This window comes from Mchenga conophoros, linkage group LG20, assembly GCF_057382185.1.
Source record: "Mchenga conophoros isolate Kocher_MC1m ecotype Shallow Benthic linkage group LG20, M_conophoros_male_GT1.1, whole genome shotgun sequence".
In the NCBI taxonomy this organism is placed as follows: Eukaryota; Metazoa; Chordata; class Actinopteri; order Cichliformes; family Cichlidae; genus Mchenga; species Mchenga conophoros.
Window position 1 is genome coordinate 24,432,550 of NC_140545.1, and position 13,049 is coordinate 24,445,598.

General features: G+C 39.1%; 2 protein-coding genes across 2 annotated transcripts; both read left to right on the forward strand.

The window, feature by feature from the left end:
• The first annotated feature begins 457 nt into the window (after positions 1 to 457).
• LOC146550876 (cytosolic sulfotransferase 3-like) lies at positions 458 to 4,637 on the forward strand. Its single transcript, XM_085260942.1, has 8 exons — positions 458 to 668; positions 2,052 to 2,208; positions 2,511 to 2,639; positions 2,735 to 2,835; positions 2,919 to 3,045; positions 3,134 to 3,231; positions 4,056 to 4,230; positions 4,337 to 4,637. Exons 2-8 carry the CDS (start codon positions 2,070 to 2,072, stop codon positions 4,447 to 4,449), a joined length of 882 nt encoding a protein of 293 aa, XP_085117068.1. The 5' UTR covers positions 458 to 668; positions 2,052 to 2,069; the 3' UTR covers positions 4,450 to 4,637.
• Positions 4,638 to 6,520: 1,883 nt separating this feature from the next.
• LOC146550877 (cytosolic sulfotransferase 2-like) lies at positions 6,521 to 12,629 on the forward strand. The gene is made up of 9 exons (XM_085260934.1): positions 6,521 to 7,549; positions 8,261 to 8,355; positions 8,871 to 9,009; positions 9,138 to 9,266; positions 9,649 to 9,749; positions 10,357 to 10,483; positions 10,585 to 10,682; positions 11,655 to 11,829; positions 11,936 to 12,629. Exons 1-9 carry the CDS (start codon positions 7,471 to 7,473, stop codon positions 12,046 to 12,048), a joined length of 1,056 nt encoding a protein of 351 aa, XP_085117060.1. The 5' UTR covers positions 6,521 to 7,470; the 3' UTR covers positions 12,049 to 12,629.
• The last annotated feature ends 420 nt before the right edge of the window (positions 12,630 to 13,049 follow it).

The window sequence follows — 13,049 nt, forward strand, 5'->3', positions numbered from 1 at the left end:
TTCTTCAAAACAAGGCTGATGCTGAAACTTTTCAATGTGAACGGGACTGTGGCGAAAGAATAGGCGGACTGTGTTCCTTCCTTGATTTGTCTCCATAAGCTGAAGAAAAAGAAAACAGCCAGAGCCGGTGTGACCTTAGACAATATAAATCAAAACAAAATGACCGACTACTCCACCTTCCAAACAATGAACCAGACTGTGTTGCCTTTCATAAGACCTGTGCACTCATACAGGTTTTGTTGCTTTTTTCTTTGGTCTGATCTCACTGTATACTATTGTGTTCATGTTTGAACAGCAATACTCACAGACACACATCTAAGGAAGTTGTGCAGTGTGTTTAAGTGAACGTTGTGCAACAAACAGATTTCTTTCTTCTGGAAGATCCAGACCCAACCGCAGTACAGAAATACTCAGCTTGGTGAGTGTGTAGTACATCAAGTAATATTCACTAGAACAAACATGCTAGACTGAAAGATGTGTATCTTTTAAAACTGTGGTGCTTTTTTGTTTTTGTTTGGCGTAAATGGCCAGAAAAATCAAACTTTTCTAACTTCATGCTCACTCACTATATGTCTGAGTCATTGCTGAAATTAATGGTTAAACCGGCGAGTCACGCCTCTTGTTCACAATTTCAAGATTATGTCAGTCAGCAGGAGTAACGCAAGAAGGTAAGCAAGCTTCAGGATGTTTAGTCCCCAACAATAAATCTGTGGTTTTTACTTTATATACAAGTTATTTTATCTAGAAAACAAAATAAATATAAATGTTTATTATCTCTTTTTTTTAATTTAATTTGAATATTAATTAAGTTATTCTTTAAATTTCACCATGTGTCTTGCTTAGTGTGGTTGGTGAACACAGCTGAAAGGAAAATGTTGTAATTCTTGTGTTTCTCAGTTTTACCAATGCTGCAGTGTGTACTTTGACCTCTGGTTGTATGGCAAGCTGTTATTTATTATTTATTTATTATTTTTTATAAATCTCTGTTAACCCTAAAATCATCAACTAATTAATAATTATTATTACATTAACTACTGATTTTTTTTATTGCAATTACTAGTTTAATTTTACTGATGACTCGTTATACCATCTTGCATCATGTCAATATGCCCAATATTCACAATTTCAAAATAATGTTAAGTTAGTTTAAAGTAACACAAAACCACGTGAGCAAACCAACAGAAGGCTGAGGCAGGAGCAGTCCTAGTAAAAACATAAAAACTAAAAAGCAGTAACACTGCAGTCACAAAGGTTAAAGTGGCAAAGGTGGTGTTGGTGAACTTACAGGTATAATTACTGTAGAGCTGATTAGTGGTGCAGGATCAAGCAGAAACAGCAGCTCCAGAATCTTAGATTAGCAAACTCTAACACTGGGATTTACACTTTATCAGATTATGAGATCTGTTATTAAAACGAGAAACTGGATGTGATTCTGATCCTTAAACTGATCTTTAAACTGAATCACAGCCATTAAATGTATATCAGAGGTGCCTTTAACATGCAAATTCCAGTTTAGCATTTTGTTCATCACCTCTGATGTTTAAAACCTGAGGTCACAAGCTAGAGCTACATCTGCCACTGCATGATGATAATCAGTCAATAGTCCACAGCATGAAGCATATACTGTTTAATTTTTTTTTTTTATAACATAAAGTGTTAAATGAAGGCATATATTAGGATTAGAGTGATTTTCTTTTACACTTCTGTGCTATCGTGCCACTTTCTGCCAAAAACCTCCCTCTGCTGGCCGTTAAAAATAATACAGATTTAAGGATTTACTTTTGCAGATAATCTGTTATTTCAATCAAAGACCCACAAACAGTTTTTTAAATGTGGACAGTTCCCAAGGACCTTTTTTTTTAACTTCCAGTGCCTCTCTTATGGAACAAAAAAGCATCATGTTTTCTAGACCGATGGAAGTTAAAAATATCACTTCTGATCTGTGGGGGGAGAAGTCAGCCTACGCAGTTGTTAAAAATGTTTTAAGCATAGCTTTATGTTGTTGCACAAGTAAGGACTGGAGAAAACACGACATACACTTTGATTTTAAGGGCAAATCATTCTCACAGATGGAGCTGCCACCTCGCCCACAACTGTTTGACTTCAATGGAGTCTCCATGACCAACGCTTTCACTGACAATTGGGACAATGTACAGAACTTCAAAGCAAGACCGGATGATATTCTTATCGCAACTTACCCTAAAGCAGGTACTGATCTGTATATAAAAGTATGGAGCTTATGTAATCATAGTATTTTTTTGTGTGTGCACACACCCCACTTTTCAGTTATTTATTTGTAAAAAATGTTTGGAATCATGTATGATTTTCGTTCCACTTCTCACGTGTGCACCACTTTGTGTTGGTCTTTCACGCAGAATTCCAATAAAATTGATTCATGTTTGTGGCTGTAATGTGACAAAATGTGGAAAAGTTCAAGGGGGCCGAATACTTTTGGAAGCCACTGTATGTTTACAGCTAAACACAAAACATTTTGTCCATTTCAACCTCAGGAACCACATGGGTCTCTTACATCATAGATCTTCTGTATTTTGGGAACATGAGTCCAGACCGTCAGACATCCATCCCTGTTCATGACAGAGTTCCCTTCCTGGAGATCTGCGCACCTCCTCTACCTTCAGGTTGAATCACGTGTCCACTGTCACTTTAAAATACATCAGACAATTACAATGTTTAGTATATTAACCTGTGGTATCTAATCCTCCTGATAATTCAGGTGCAGACCTGGCAGACAAGCTTCCCACCACTCCTCGTCTCATTAAAACTCATCTACCAGTCCAGTTTGTACCAAAGTCCTTCTGGGAGCAGCGCTGCAAGGTCTTGCACATACACCTATAGCCACACAGTTATGTGATTTATGAAACTCCCAGACCATAAATTAGTTTTATCTCTTTCTGTAGGTGGTCTATGTGGCCCGCAATGCAAAGGACAATGCAGTGTCCTATTTCCACTTTGACCGCATGAACCTTATCCAGCCAGAACCAGGAGACTGGAGCAGCTATCTGCAGGGTTTCATGGAGGGAAAGAGTGAGTTCAGTGTAGTTTTACAGCAAAGAGACCACACTATTTCATTTCCTGTATAAACATTCCTTTGTGTATTGTTCTGTGGCTTCAGGGGTTTTTGGATCCTGGTATGACCATGTGAACGACTGGTGGGAGAAGAAGCAAAGTTATTCAAATCTCCACTACATGTTCTATGAAGATTTGATTGAGGTGAGCTGGGCTAACATGTGTACCATTTCCAACTGAGCTCTAACACTTTGTTTAATCATCACGCGCCTTTTAGAAGATGCCAAACCAAACTCTCAGTTCAACTCAGAAATACTGTCTAAAAATGACATGCATCAATATTCTAATCCAATTACTACATTTTTCTGATGATACGTGGTAATATTTCTCAAACCAGGCTGTATTTTATTCGTTCTTCGAGCACTGGGTGGTGTGCATTTTAATTCCACAGTGCAAGAAAAGCCAGCCAGAGCTGCAGATGGGTGTACAAAGAAAAAAAGCTATGACTCGTGAAGACTTTATAATGTTTGGTATCTCTGAAATTCACTGATTGCAAAAATTTCTCTAAACCATGTCCAGTATATTTTGTTAATTGAATCCTTTTTGATGCATAAGTAACAAATAGAGAACACACTATTTTCCACCAAATCCTCATCCAGCAAACATCTCTGCTATGTGAAGGGGAAATCCCCACTCAGCATACACATATGCACACTAAAATGTGGGACCTGGCCAGTCAGCCAGCAAGATTTTTCCTCTTGTGTTCCTGGCAACATATCAGTTTTTAGCCTGAGATGCTAACCGTCTGTGTGGACTGTATTGGATCAATGATTTGTTGTAAACCTTGTAGACTTATTACCAAAAGTTTAAACATTTATGAATGTGCTACATGTGAGTATTTATCTATTATCAACATTACTAAACCACAGATAAAGTAAATTAATTTATTGCATGCTAATCTAAAGGTTCTGAAATTTAGGAAACACAAAAGGGTAGAAAAAAATCATATCTAATTTTAATGTGAACAGGACTCTGAGCAAGAAATAGACCGACTGTGTTCCTTCCTTGGTTTGTCTCCATCACCTGAAGAGAAGGAAAGAGTCAGAGCCAGTGTGACGTTTGACAGCATGAAACAAAACAAGATGACCAACTATACTTCAGTTCCAGTGATGAACCACAAGGTGTCTCCTTTCATGAGAAAAGGTACAACTTCCTGCTGGGCAACATTTTTTTTCCTCTATATCTATATCAGTGTGTGCTCCATTTATCATTAGGTTAATCAAATACTCTGAATGTTCTCCTTCTCCAGGGAAAGTTGGTGACTGGAAGAACCACTTCACTGTGGCCCAGAATGAGCAGTTTGATGAAGACTACAAGAAGAAGATGAAGAATCCTGATTTAAAGTTTCGCTGTGAAATTTAAAGCCCCAGCTGGGCATGATGGAGTTCTGATCTGATGTAAGTTAAGAAAAATCAAATGTTATACTTGATTTATGTAATTTTCTTCCACTGTGATGCAGATGCATATAAATAACAAAACATGAAAAACAATTCATTGACACTGAGGTTTAACCAGAATAATAAAGAATTAAAAAAAAATCACCAGTATGTCTCTTCTACTTGGGCCACAGCCTTTTGATGATGAAACTCTTTAATATGAACAGGGCTCTGAACAAGAAATACACAGACTGTGTCTTTATGAAATATGGATGGGCATGATGGAGCTCTGATGTGATATTTGTGTCAAGGAATACATTTTTAATTTTATCAACATAACTATACAACTATATAACATAAAGACTTAGTGGAGGCCATGTATCCACAATGTTATGCTCATAGACATAAATCAGACCATAAACAATGATTGTGACTGAAATTAAACTTTAACCATCGAGCTTAACTTTCTCTCGAGACATACGGTGAACTTATGACGAAGCTTTGTCTTTCTACGAAGTAGAACTGTAGCAATGTCCTCCTTCTCAACATCCATGAATCCTCTCTGTGGTCTTCCTCTTTTCATCCTGCCCTGCCCAGCTTCACATTCAACATCCTCTGCCCAACATATCCACTATCCCTCCTCTGCACATATCCAAAGAATCTCAGCTTTTCCTCTCTAACCAACCACAGCCTCAAATCTTCTTTTTGTGATGCCACTAACATCAAACTATACATCATAGTCTTGTTGTTATCCTTCTGTCACAAATCACCTGTGAAACTCTTCATCTCTCTTTATACCATCCTTTCCTTTGGATGATTGACCCCATGTATTTAAACTTGCCCACGTGTCTCCCTCTCATTCACAGTATTCTACTGGTTGCTTCTGTTGACTATATTTCCTCTTCTCTCCAGAGCATACCTCCACCTCCCCCAGGCTCTCTTCTACCTCCTCCCTATTCTCCCTACAGATCATATCATAGTCCATGAAGACTCACATATAACCTCATCTGTCAGCAGTTCAGCTTTCAGTCCCATGACCACTACAAACAAGAAGGGACTGAGAGGTGATCCCTGATGTAATCCCACCCCTGCCTTAATCCTAACTGTCACTCCAGCTCCACTGCTCACTACTATCTCAATGTCCTCATAAATGTCACATACTTCTCTGTCACTCCTGACTTTCTCATTTAGTACCACAGTTCCTCTCTTGGCACCATATTAAATGCTGTCTCCAGATCCATAAAGACACAGTGAAAGTCCTTCTGCATGTTTTTCTACACTTCTCTATCAACACCCTCAAGAGAAACATCTGCAGTGCTCTGTCTCAGCATGAAGCCATATAGCTGCTCATTGATCATCTCCTTTGGTCTTGACTTAGATTCACAGTTATTTCACATATCTTAATGCTATGACTCATTAACTTTATCTCTCTGTAGTTACTACAGCTCTGCACATCACCTTTGTGCTTTAAAAGTGGTAACGTACACTTCTGCTCCATTCCTCAAGTGACTCTCATTCTCCAAGATATTTGTTAAACAATCTGATTAAAAAGTCCTAGACTTCTCCACACCTCCACAGGTATGTCATCTGGACCACCTGCCTTTCCACTTTTCATTCTTTTTCAGTGCTGCCCTCACTTCCTCCTGACTTATCCTTTGGAAGCTCCTCAAAATCCTCCTTCCATCTTCTCAGCACACTAGCTTAACTCAGTAGTACATTTCCATCTCTATCCTTAATCAACCTAACCCGCTGCACATCCTTTCCAGTTCAATCTCTTTGCCTGTCCAGTCTCACTTACAGCTCGCTACAGGCCTCTTTCTCTTCCTTTGTCACCTCTCTCCCCCTTTTCTCACCTTAACCATACACTTAGCCTCCCAGTACTCCTGACTACTTTCTTCATCTCTATACTTACCCCATTTTTGCTTCATTAAACTCTACCTTTGAATACTTTCCTGAACGTCTTCATTCCTCCACCAAGTGTCCTTGCCTTCTTTCTTCTGTCCTTAAAACTTCAGCTGTCCTTTCCCAGTTATGTGATAACTCTTCTCTACTACCCAGAGCCTGTCTCAACTCCTCCCTGAACTCTGCACAACATTCCTTCTTCTTCAACACCCTTGCCTCTGACCTTCACTTGCTTCCTTATCTTAATTTCCATATCCAGTACTGCCTAGCTACATTATCCTTGTCACCACCTTGCAGACAGCTTTCGCTTTCAGATTTCACCTTATGCTTACGATATAGTCTGTGTCCACTCTTATATGTTATCCCGTGTCCCTCCCTCTTCCTGAAATATGTGTTTACCATAGCCATTTCCTTCCTTTTCACAATATCCGCCACCATCTGTCATTCTCTTTACCCCTGCTCTCTTCACTTACATATCCATTGACGTCTGCTCCAGTTATCAAGCTTAGTCATCCAACGTACTCCAGAATTCCTCTTTCTCTTCTATCATCCAGCCTGTGAGGCATACACATTGACAACATTCAACATCATGCCTTCAATTTCCAGCTTCAAACTTATGATCCTGTCTGACACTTTCTTCTTCTCCTCTGCAACACTATTCATGTACTCTTCCTTCAACATTACTCCTACTCCATTTCTCTTCCTATCTACACCATGGTAGAGCAGCTTGAATCCACCTCCAGTGCTCCTCGCCTTGATTCCATCTGGTCTCGTGTGCACACAGTATCTACCTTCCTTCTCTCCATCACATCATCCAGCTCTCTTCCTTAACCAGTTATAGTCCCGACATTTAAAGTCCCTACTTTCATCTCCGCATTCCTGCCTCTCTTTCTCTCGCTGCCTCTGAACACGCCTTCCCCCTCTGCTCTTCTTTTGTCTTCGGTCAATAGTAACATAGCTTCCGCCGGCACCCTGGTAACCAACACCACTGGAAGTGGTCGTCGTTAACCTGGGCCCGACCGATCCGGTATGGAAATCTCATAATTGATGATCATCATGTTTGATTTGGCAAAGGTTTTACGCCGGATGCCCTTCCCGACCGAAGATGGGGGTGCAATTTGTGACGGGGAACACCGGCACTGGGAGTACTCTGGCTTGTGGCCCCCTCGTGGCTGTGTTGATTGGTGATATATATATTTACATTTTATCCCAGTCATTATTGTATTTTATCTTTCGTGCAACATGTTATGATCCCTGAAGCCATGGCTCAGGGGGACCTAACATATGAGATGCCAGCGCGCTTTTATAGTTCAACAAATATTTAATAGTAGAAAAATAATTACATAAAAAGACCGAGATGGGAGGCTGGGGCATAAACAAACAAAAGGGAAAGATCATTAACCAACCAGACACTTGGCGATCGGGATTCTACATTAATCCCCAAACTACTATTAGCAAAATTAAACAAAAAGAACCAAAACCATAAACAAGATATCCGGATCCAAGTAACAATAACCAGCACTGCAACAGCAGCTGCAAATTAACGCTGTGCTGGTGGAGATGAGAGAGAGCGAGGGGGGAGGGAAAGAGAAAGCTCTTGTTCTGCTTTTTCAAGCCTTATACAAAATGTGGTTAATATTTATAGCCAATCAGCGATTGAGAAAAAACAGCGAGCCGAAAACATGGCAGAAAACCAGTATCAGGATGCATAGCACAGCAAAACAATCAAACTTCTTGTTTTTCCTGTTTGATATTTTTACTGGCAAGTTTGGATGAACTTATTTAACCCCAATCATGTGACTTTATATCACTGGTGCATGTGTTCATATTTGAACTGTCAGGCTCAGTATGAATGTAAGGGTACAACAGTCTGCGTAATTCTACGCAGATTTCAGGACGCTGTGCAGCGTGTGTGCTACAGCGAGTGTTACGCAACAAGCAGACTTCTGGGAGATCCGGATCCAGCCCAAGTGTAATACTAATCATCAGGGTGAGTGTGGAGTCCTTTAAGTAATGTTTACGAACAAACACACCAAGCTGTCAGCTGTGCACGTTTTAAAATGTGCAAAACTTTTTATTTGGCATATCAGTAAATGAAAACAAATATATTTTTCTAACATGCTGCTAAAGTTAGTTCAGCTTTTACAAAGAAAATGTTAAGCTCATTCACTAAGTGCCTGAGTCACTGCTGAGATTCCGTTTATACATGTAAGCGACCATCAAAGCTTCATAAACACTGGCTGCCAACAATAAATATGCTGTATTTATTCACACACACACACACACACACACACACACACACACACACACACACACACACACACACACACGTGTTTTCAAGTCCCATCTAAGATTTAATTAGTAATAATAGATTATTTTGTACATTTCACGACATATGATGTCATGGAGTAAATTAAAAATGGGAGAAATGAACAGTATGTAGGCAGGAAAAATGTATAAAAAATGTGACCCATATAGGATTTTAAAGGCAAGTAATTTCCACAGATGGAGATGCAACCTCGGCCAAAACTATATGACTTCCATGGAGTCTCCATGACCAAGATTTTCACTGACAACTGGGATAACATACAGAACTTCAAAGCAAGACCAGATGATATTGTCATTGCTACTTACCCTAAAGCAGGTACTGATGTGTTATTTAATCATGTGTAGCTTATGTAATCATAATACATTTTTTTCATAAACAATTTCCTGTTGGTGTCTGAGTTGATAGGTTTACAGCTTAACAACATTTATTCATTTCAACTGCAGGAACCACGTGGGTCTCTTACATGCTAGATCTTCTGTATTTTGGGCACATGGGTCCAGACCGTCAGACATCCCTCCCTCTTCATGAACGAGTGCCCTTCCTGGAGCTCTGCGTACCTCCTATGCTTATAGGTTGAACTATGTTGCCACTCTGAATTTAAAATACGCCAGAATAAAAAGCGCTAGGTACCAAGTTTATGTCCGTGTACTCAGTTCATTCAGAGGATTATTGCAAGTCACCAGTTTGTAGAAACTGTGCTGAAAACAGGTTCAACCTGTTGCATTCTGTTTGTTTGCATGCATCTTTCTCTGCCAAATGCTGAAAAGGAAGCTACAAAATGTAAAAGCTCCTAAAATGTAGCAGTTTTATTAGTGTGTAAATGTGTTAGGTGAATCAGAACATCTCAGAAACACCTTAGAATTTTTTAGGCAATCGGTTTTATTGTTCTGTGCTATCTAAATAAGTCTAATGTTGCATGTTATCAATCGCAAACTAATCCTTCTTATCACTCAGGTGCAGAAATGGCGGACAAACTTCCCACCACTCCTCGTCTCATTAAGAGTCATCTACCAGTCCAGTTTATGCCCAAGTCGTTCTGGGAGCAGGGCAGCAGGGTAAAAGCCATGCACAAACACCCACAGCCAGCAGTGGAGATTTATGCAAAAAGACTCAGGACGCCCTTCCAACTAAGCATTTATCACTGTTATTTTATAAATTATGTTATAAGTAATGTGACACCAATAAAAGAGTCGCACACTCAGTTCAGTCACATCATAGCCAGAAGAGCTGGAAACACCAGGTTACTCTGCCAGTGGAGAAAACTGGGTTTTAGTGTCAGAGAAAGCAAAAAAAAAAAATGGTGTGATGCTGCTGGGACTCTCCCCCATAGTTGAGGCTAAGTTAGCATCATTTAGTTATTTTGGATTATATTTTATTTATATTTGATTTTATATGAATAGCTTCGATTGTTGTCATTAGGTTTTGTCAAATTTAATGATTCAAGCTGTAGTAGGAATGAATGGAGCGAAGTGGGGGAACGTTAGGGAGGTCAGATCGATCTTACTCTCTCTGCTGAATTGCCACTGCTTTAATTTAAAGTGTGTCACCCCTGTGAGTGCTCCCACTGACTTGGGGCCCCAAACAGCTGCTTGCCTTGCCTGGAAGCCATTGAAATTTGCAATTCATGAAACCCTGAGATTATTGTGTTGTCTCTTTCTGTAGATAGTATATGTGGCCCGCAATCCAAAGGACAATGCAGTGTCCTTTTACCACTTTAATCGGATGAACAATGCTCAGCCAGAAGCAGGAGAATGGAGCACCTTTCTGCAGGATTTCATGGAAGGAAAGAGTGAGTTCAGTTTAGTTTTAATGTAAAAGAATCACAATGCGATCTAATTTCCTGTCTGTATACTTACTAATATTACTTTGTGTATTGTTCTGTGGCCTCAGGGGTTTTCGGATCATGGTATGACCATGTGAACAGCTGGTGGGAGAAGAAACAAAGTTATTCAAATCTTCACTACATGTTCTATGAAGATTTGATTGAGGTGCGGTGAGTTGGGCTAACATGTGTAACATTTGTTCTTCATGTTTAAAATTGTCTTGACTCTTTCCATTTACATGTTTTAATTGTTCATATCTCTTAGAGGATATGTTTAAAAGCCTTCAATAATGTTTCTAGTTATAAATGTAGTGGTTTGAAAAAACAAAACACAACAGGTGCTATCTGTAAAGACGCCAAGCCGAGACACGCTGAACTCTGTTCCTGGAAGGAGTTAGATGATAACAGAAGCAGGAAACTAGTTGGCACACCTTGTGCGTGTCACAAATTTGTCACTGAGTGCTTTTAAATAAAACCGCATGATCCATTTTTTTGATGTTACATGAGAAAAATTATCTTTAGACGACAAAAGTCAAAAAAATAGAACAAGGAGCTACAACAGACTCTGAAAGATCAGCTGCATCCACTTTAATTTCAATTCGATTTTATTTATACAGCACAAAATCACAACTACAGTTTCCTCAAGGTCCTGTTATTGTAGTACCCAGCTATTTGAATAAGCGTGCATCCATCACTGCGCTCATGCACTGCTTCAAAGAAACTGTTTTAGTTGTGTCTGAAGTTTGAGGCTGTGTTTCTTCCATTAGTGTGAATGACAGAAAATAAGAGCTTTTTGTTAAGTGGAAATGCACACAAAAGATGTAACAGTATTTCCTGTACAAGTAGTAGCATGAATTAAACTTATTAAAGCAGTAGAAAAGAAGTGTATATTTGGGCCATCACTGTATCAGTCTTCTCATGTTACTCCCTGAAGAGGATGCAAGTAAATATCTTTTCCACAAAGACACCAATGACTTCTTTTAATTCAGAATGACTCTCTATAAATAACAGATTTATTTTTTCTTTTCTTAAACACCAAATCCACAGTGATGAATATAGAACTACAGACCCGAGGGACGAAAACAATCGTTGGGGTTCCTTTAAGAGTAAGAAATATTTTCAATATTTTTGTGAACAGGACTGTGGACAGGAAATAGACCGACTGTGTTCCTTCCTTGGTATTTCTGCTTCAGCTGAAGAGAAGGAAAGAGTCATAACCAGTGTGACGTTTGACAGCATGAAGCAAAACAAGATGACCAACTATTCCACAGTTCCAGTGATGAACCAAGAGGTTTCTCCTTTCATGAGAAAAGGTACAACTGCAACATTTTTTTCTTTATATGTATAGCAGTGTGTGCTCCATTTTTCATTAGTTTAATCAAATTTATTTATTTATTCTAAATATTTTCCTTTCTCCAGGGAAAGTTGGTGACTGGAAGAACCACTTCACTGTGGCCCAGAATGAGCAGTTTGATGAAGACTACAAGAAGAAGATGAAGTATCCTGATTTAAAGTTTCGCTTTGAAATTTAGAGTCCTGGCTGGGTGTAATATAGTCCTCAGAAGTAATATGTGATTAAATATTTAACAAATAATCAAATTATAAGTAAAAAAAAAAAACACAATTTCCTTATATTGTGATGCTGATGTGTACAAATCAGATCATTAAAACAAATCTTTATTAAGAATCTCTCTCTCTCTCTCTCTCTCTCTCTCTCTAAACACACTGTGACCTCTTTGCTCATAAGCAGAAATTTTGTCCTTAGACGTAGCTATGGTATAAGAGTCCCGTGACACAGCAGGTTTCAGACTGTAACCTTTTAATTTTCTCACCACACCGTCCCACCACGGTGAGGCAGATTACCTTTCTCTCGATGTTAAACCACGTGTTTAATTTGATTCTTTGATTCTATGAGTTTCCAGTGATGTGACCCCTTATTTTCTTTATGTTTTGCTTCCAAGCAGCCAGACCATCTTGTAATTTTGAAGAGATCTTGAGCAGTAGTTCTGTTGTCTTTCTGGAAGTATTTTATTGGACATCAGCTACTGAGGAATGTGTTTGTGTGTTTGTGAATTATTCAAGTATTAAAAAGCCATCTAACTCAAGGGATAAACCAGTCTTTTGTGTACAGATAACTTATTAAAGAACCGATTAGAAATTGTATCTGTTGGCACTTTGTTACTAGGAGCCTCTTCTTTTATGCACGCAAACACCTATGTAGTCAATTTCTTTAGCTGAATCTACCAAGTCTTCAAATGAACACTAGTTATATCTCAGGAGAGTGCGCCATGTGTCTTTAACAAATCTGAAGAAGCTGGACATGTGAAGGTGTGTCATCTGTCAAAAACCCAAGGAAGTGAAACAAGGAAACAGTGCCGGTTCTGGCATCATTTGGCACTGCGTTTTAGCCAATGCTGTTGGAGATTTATGAACACAGATAAATAACATCAGATTCAGGGAATAGATGTAAGCCTTCCTCTTTCACTTCAGCTCCAAAAGTGAAAGAGCGACCCCCTGGTGTTTGTGGAAAGTA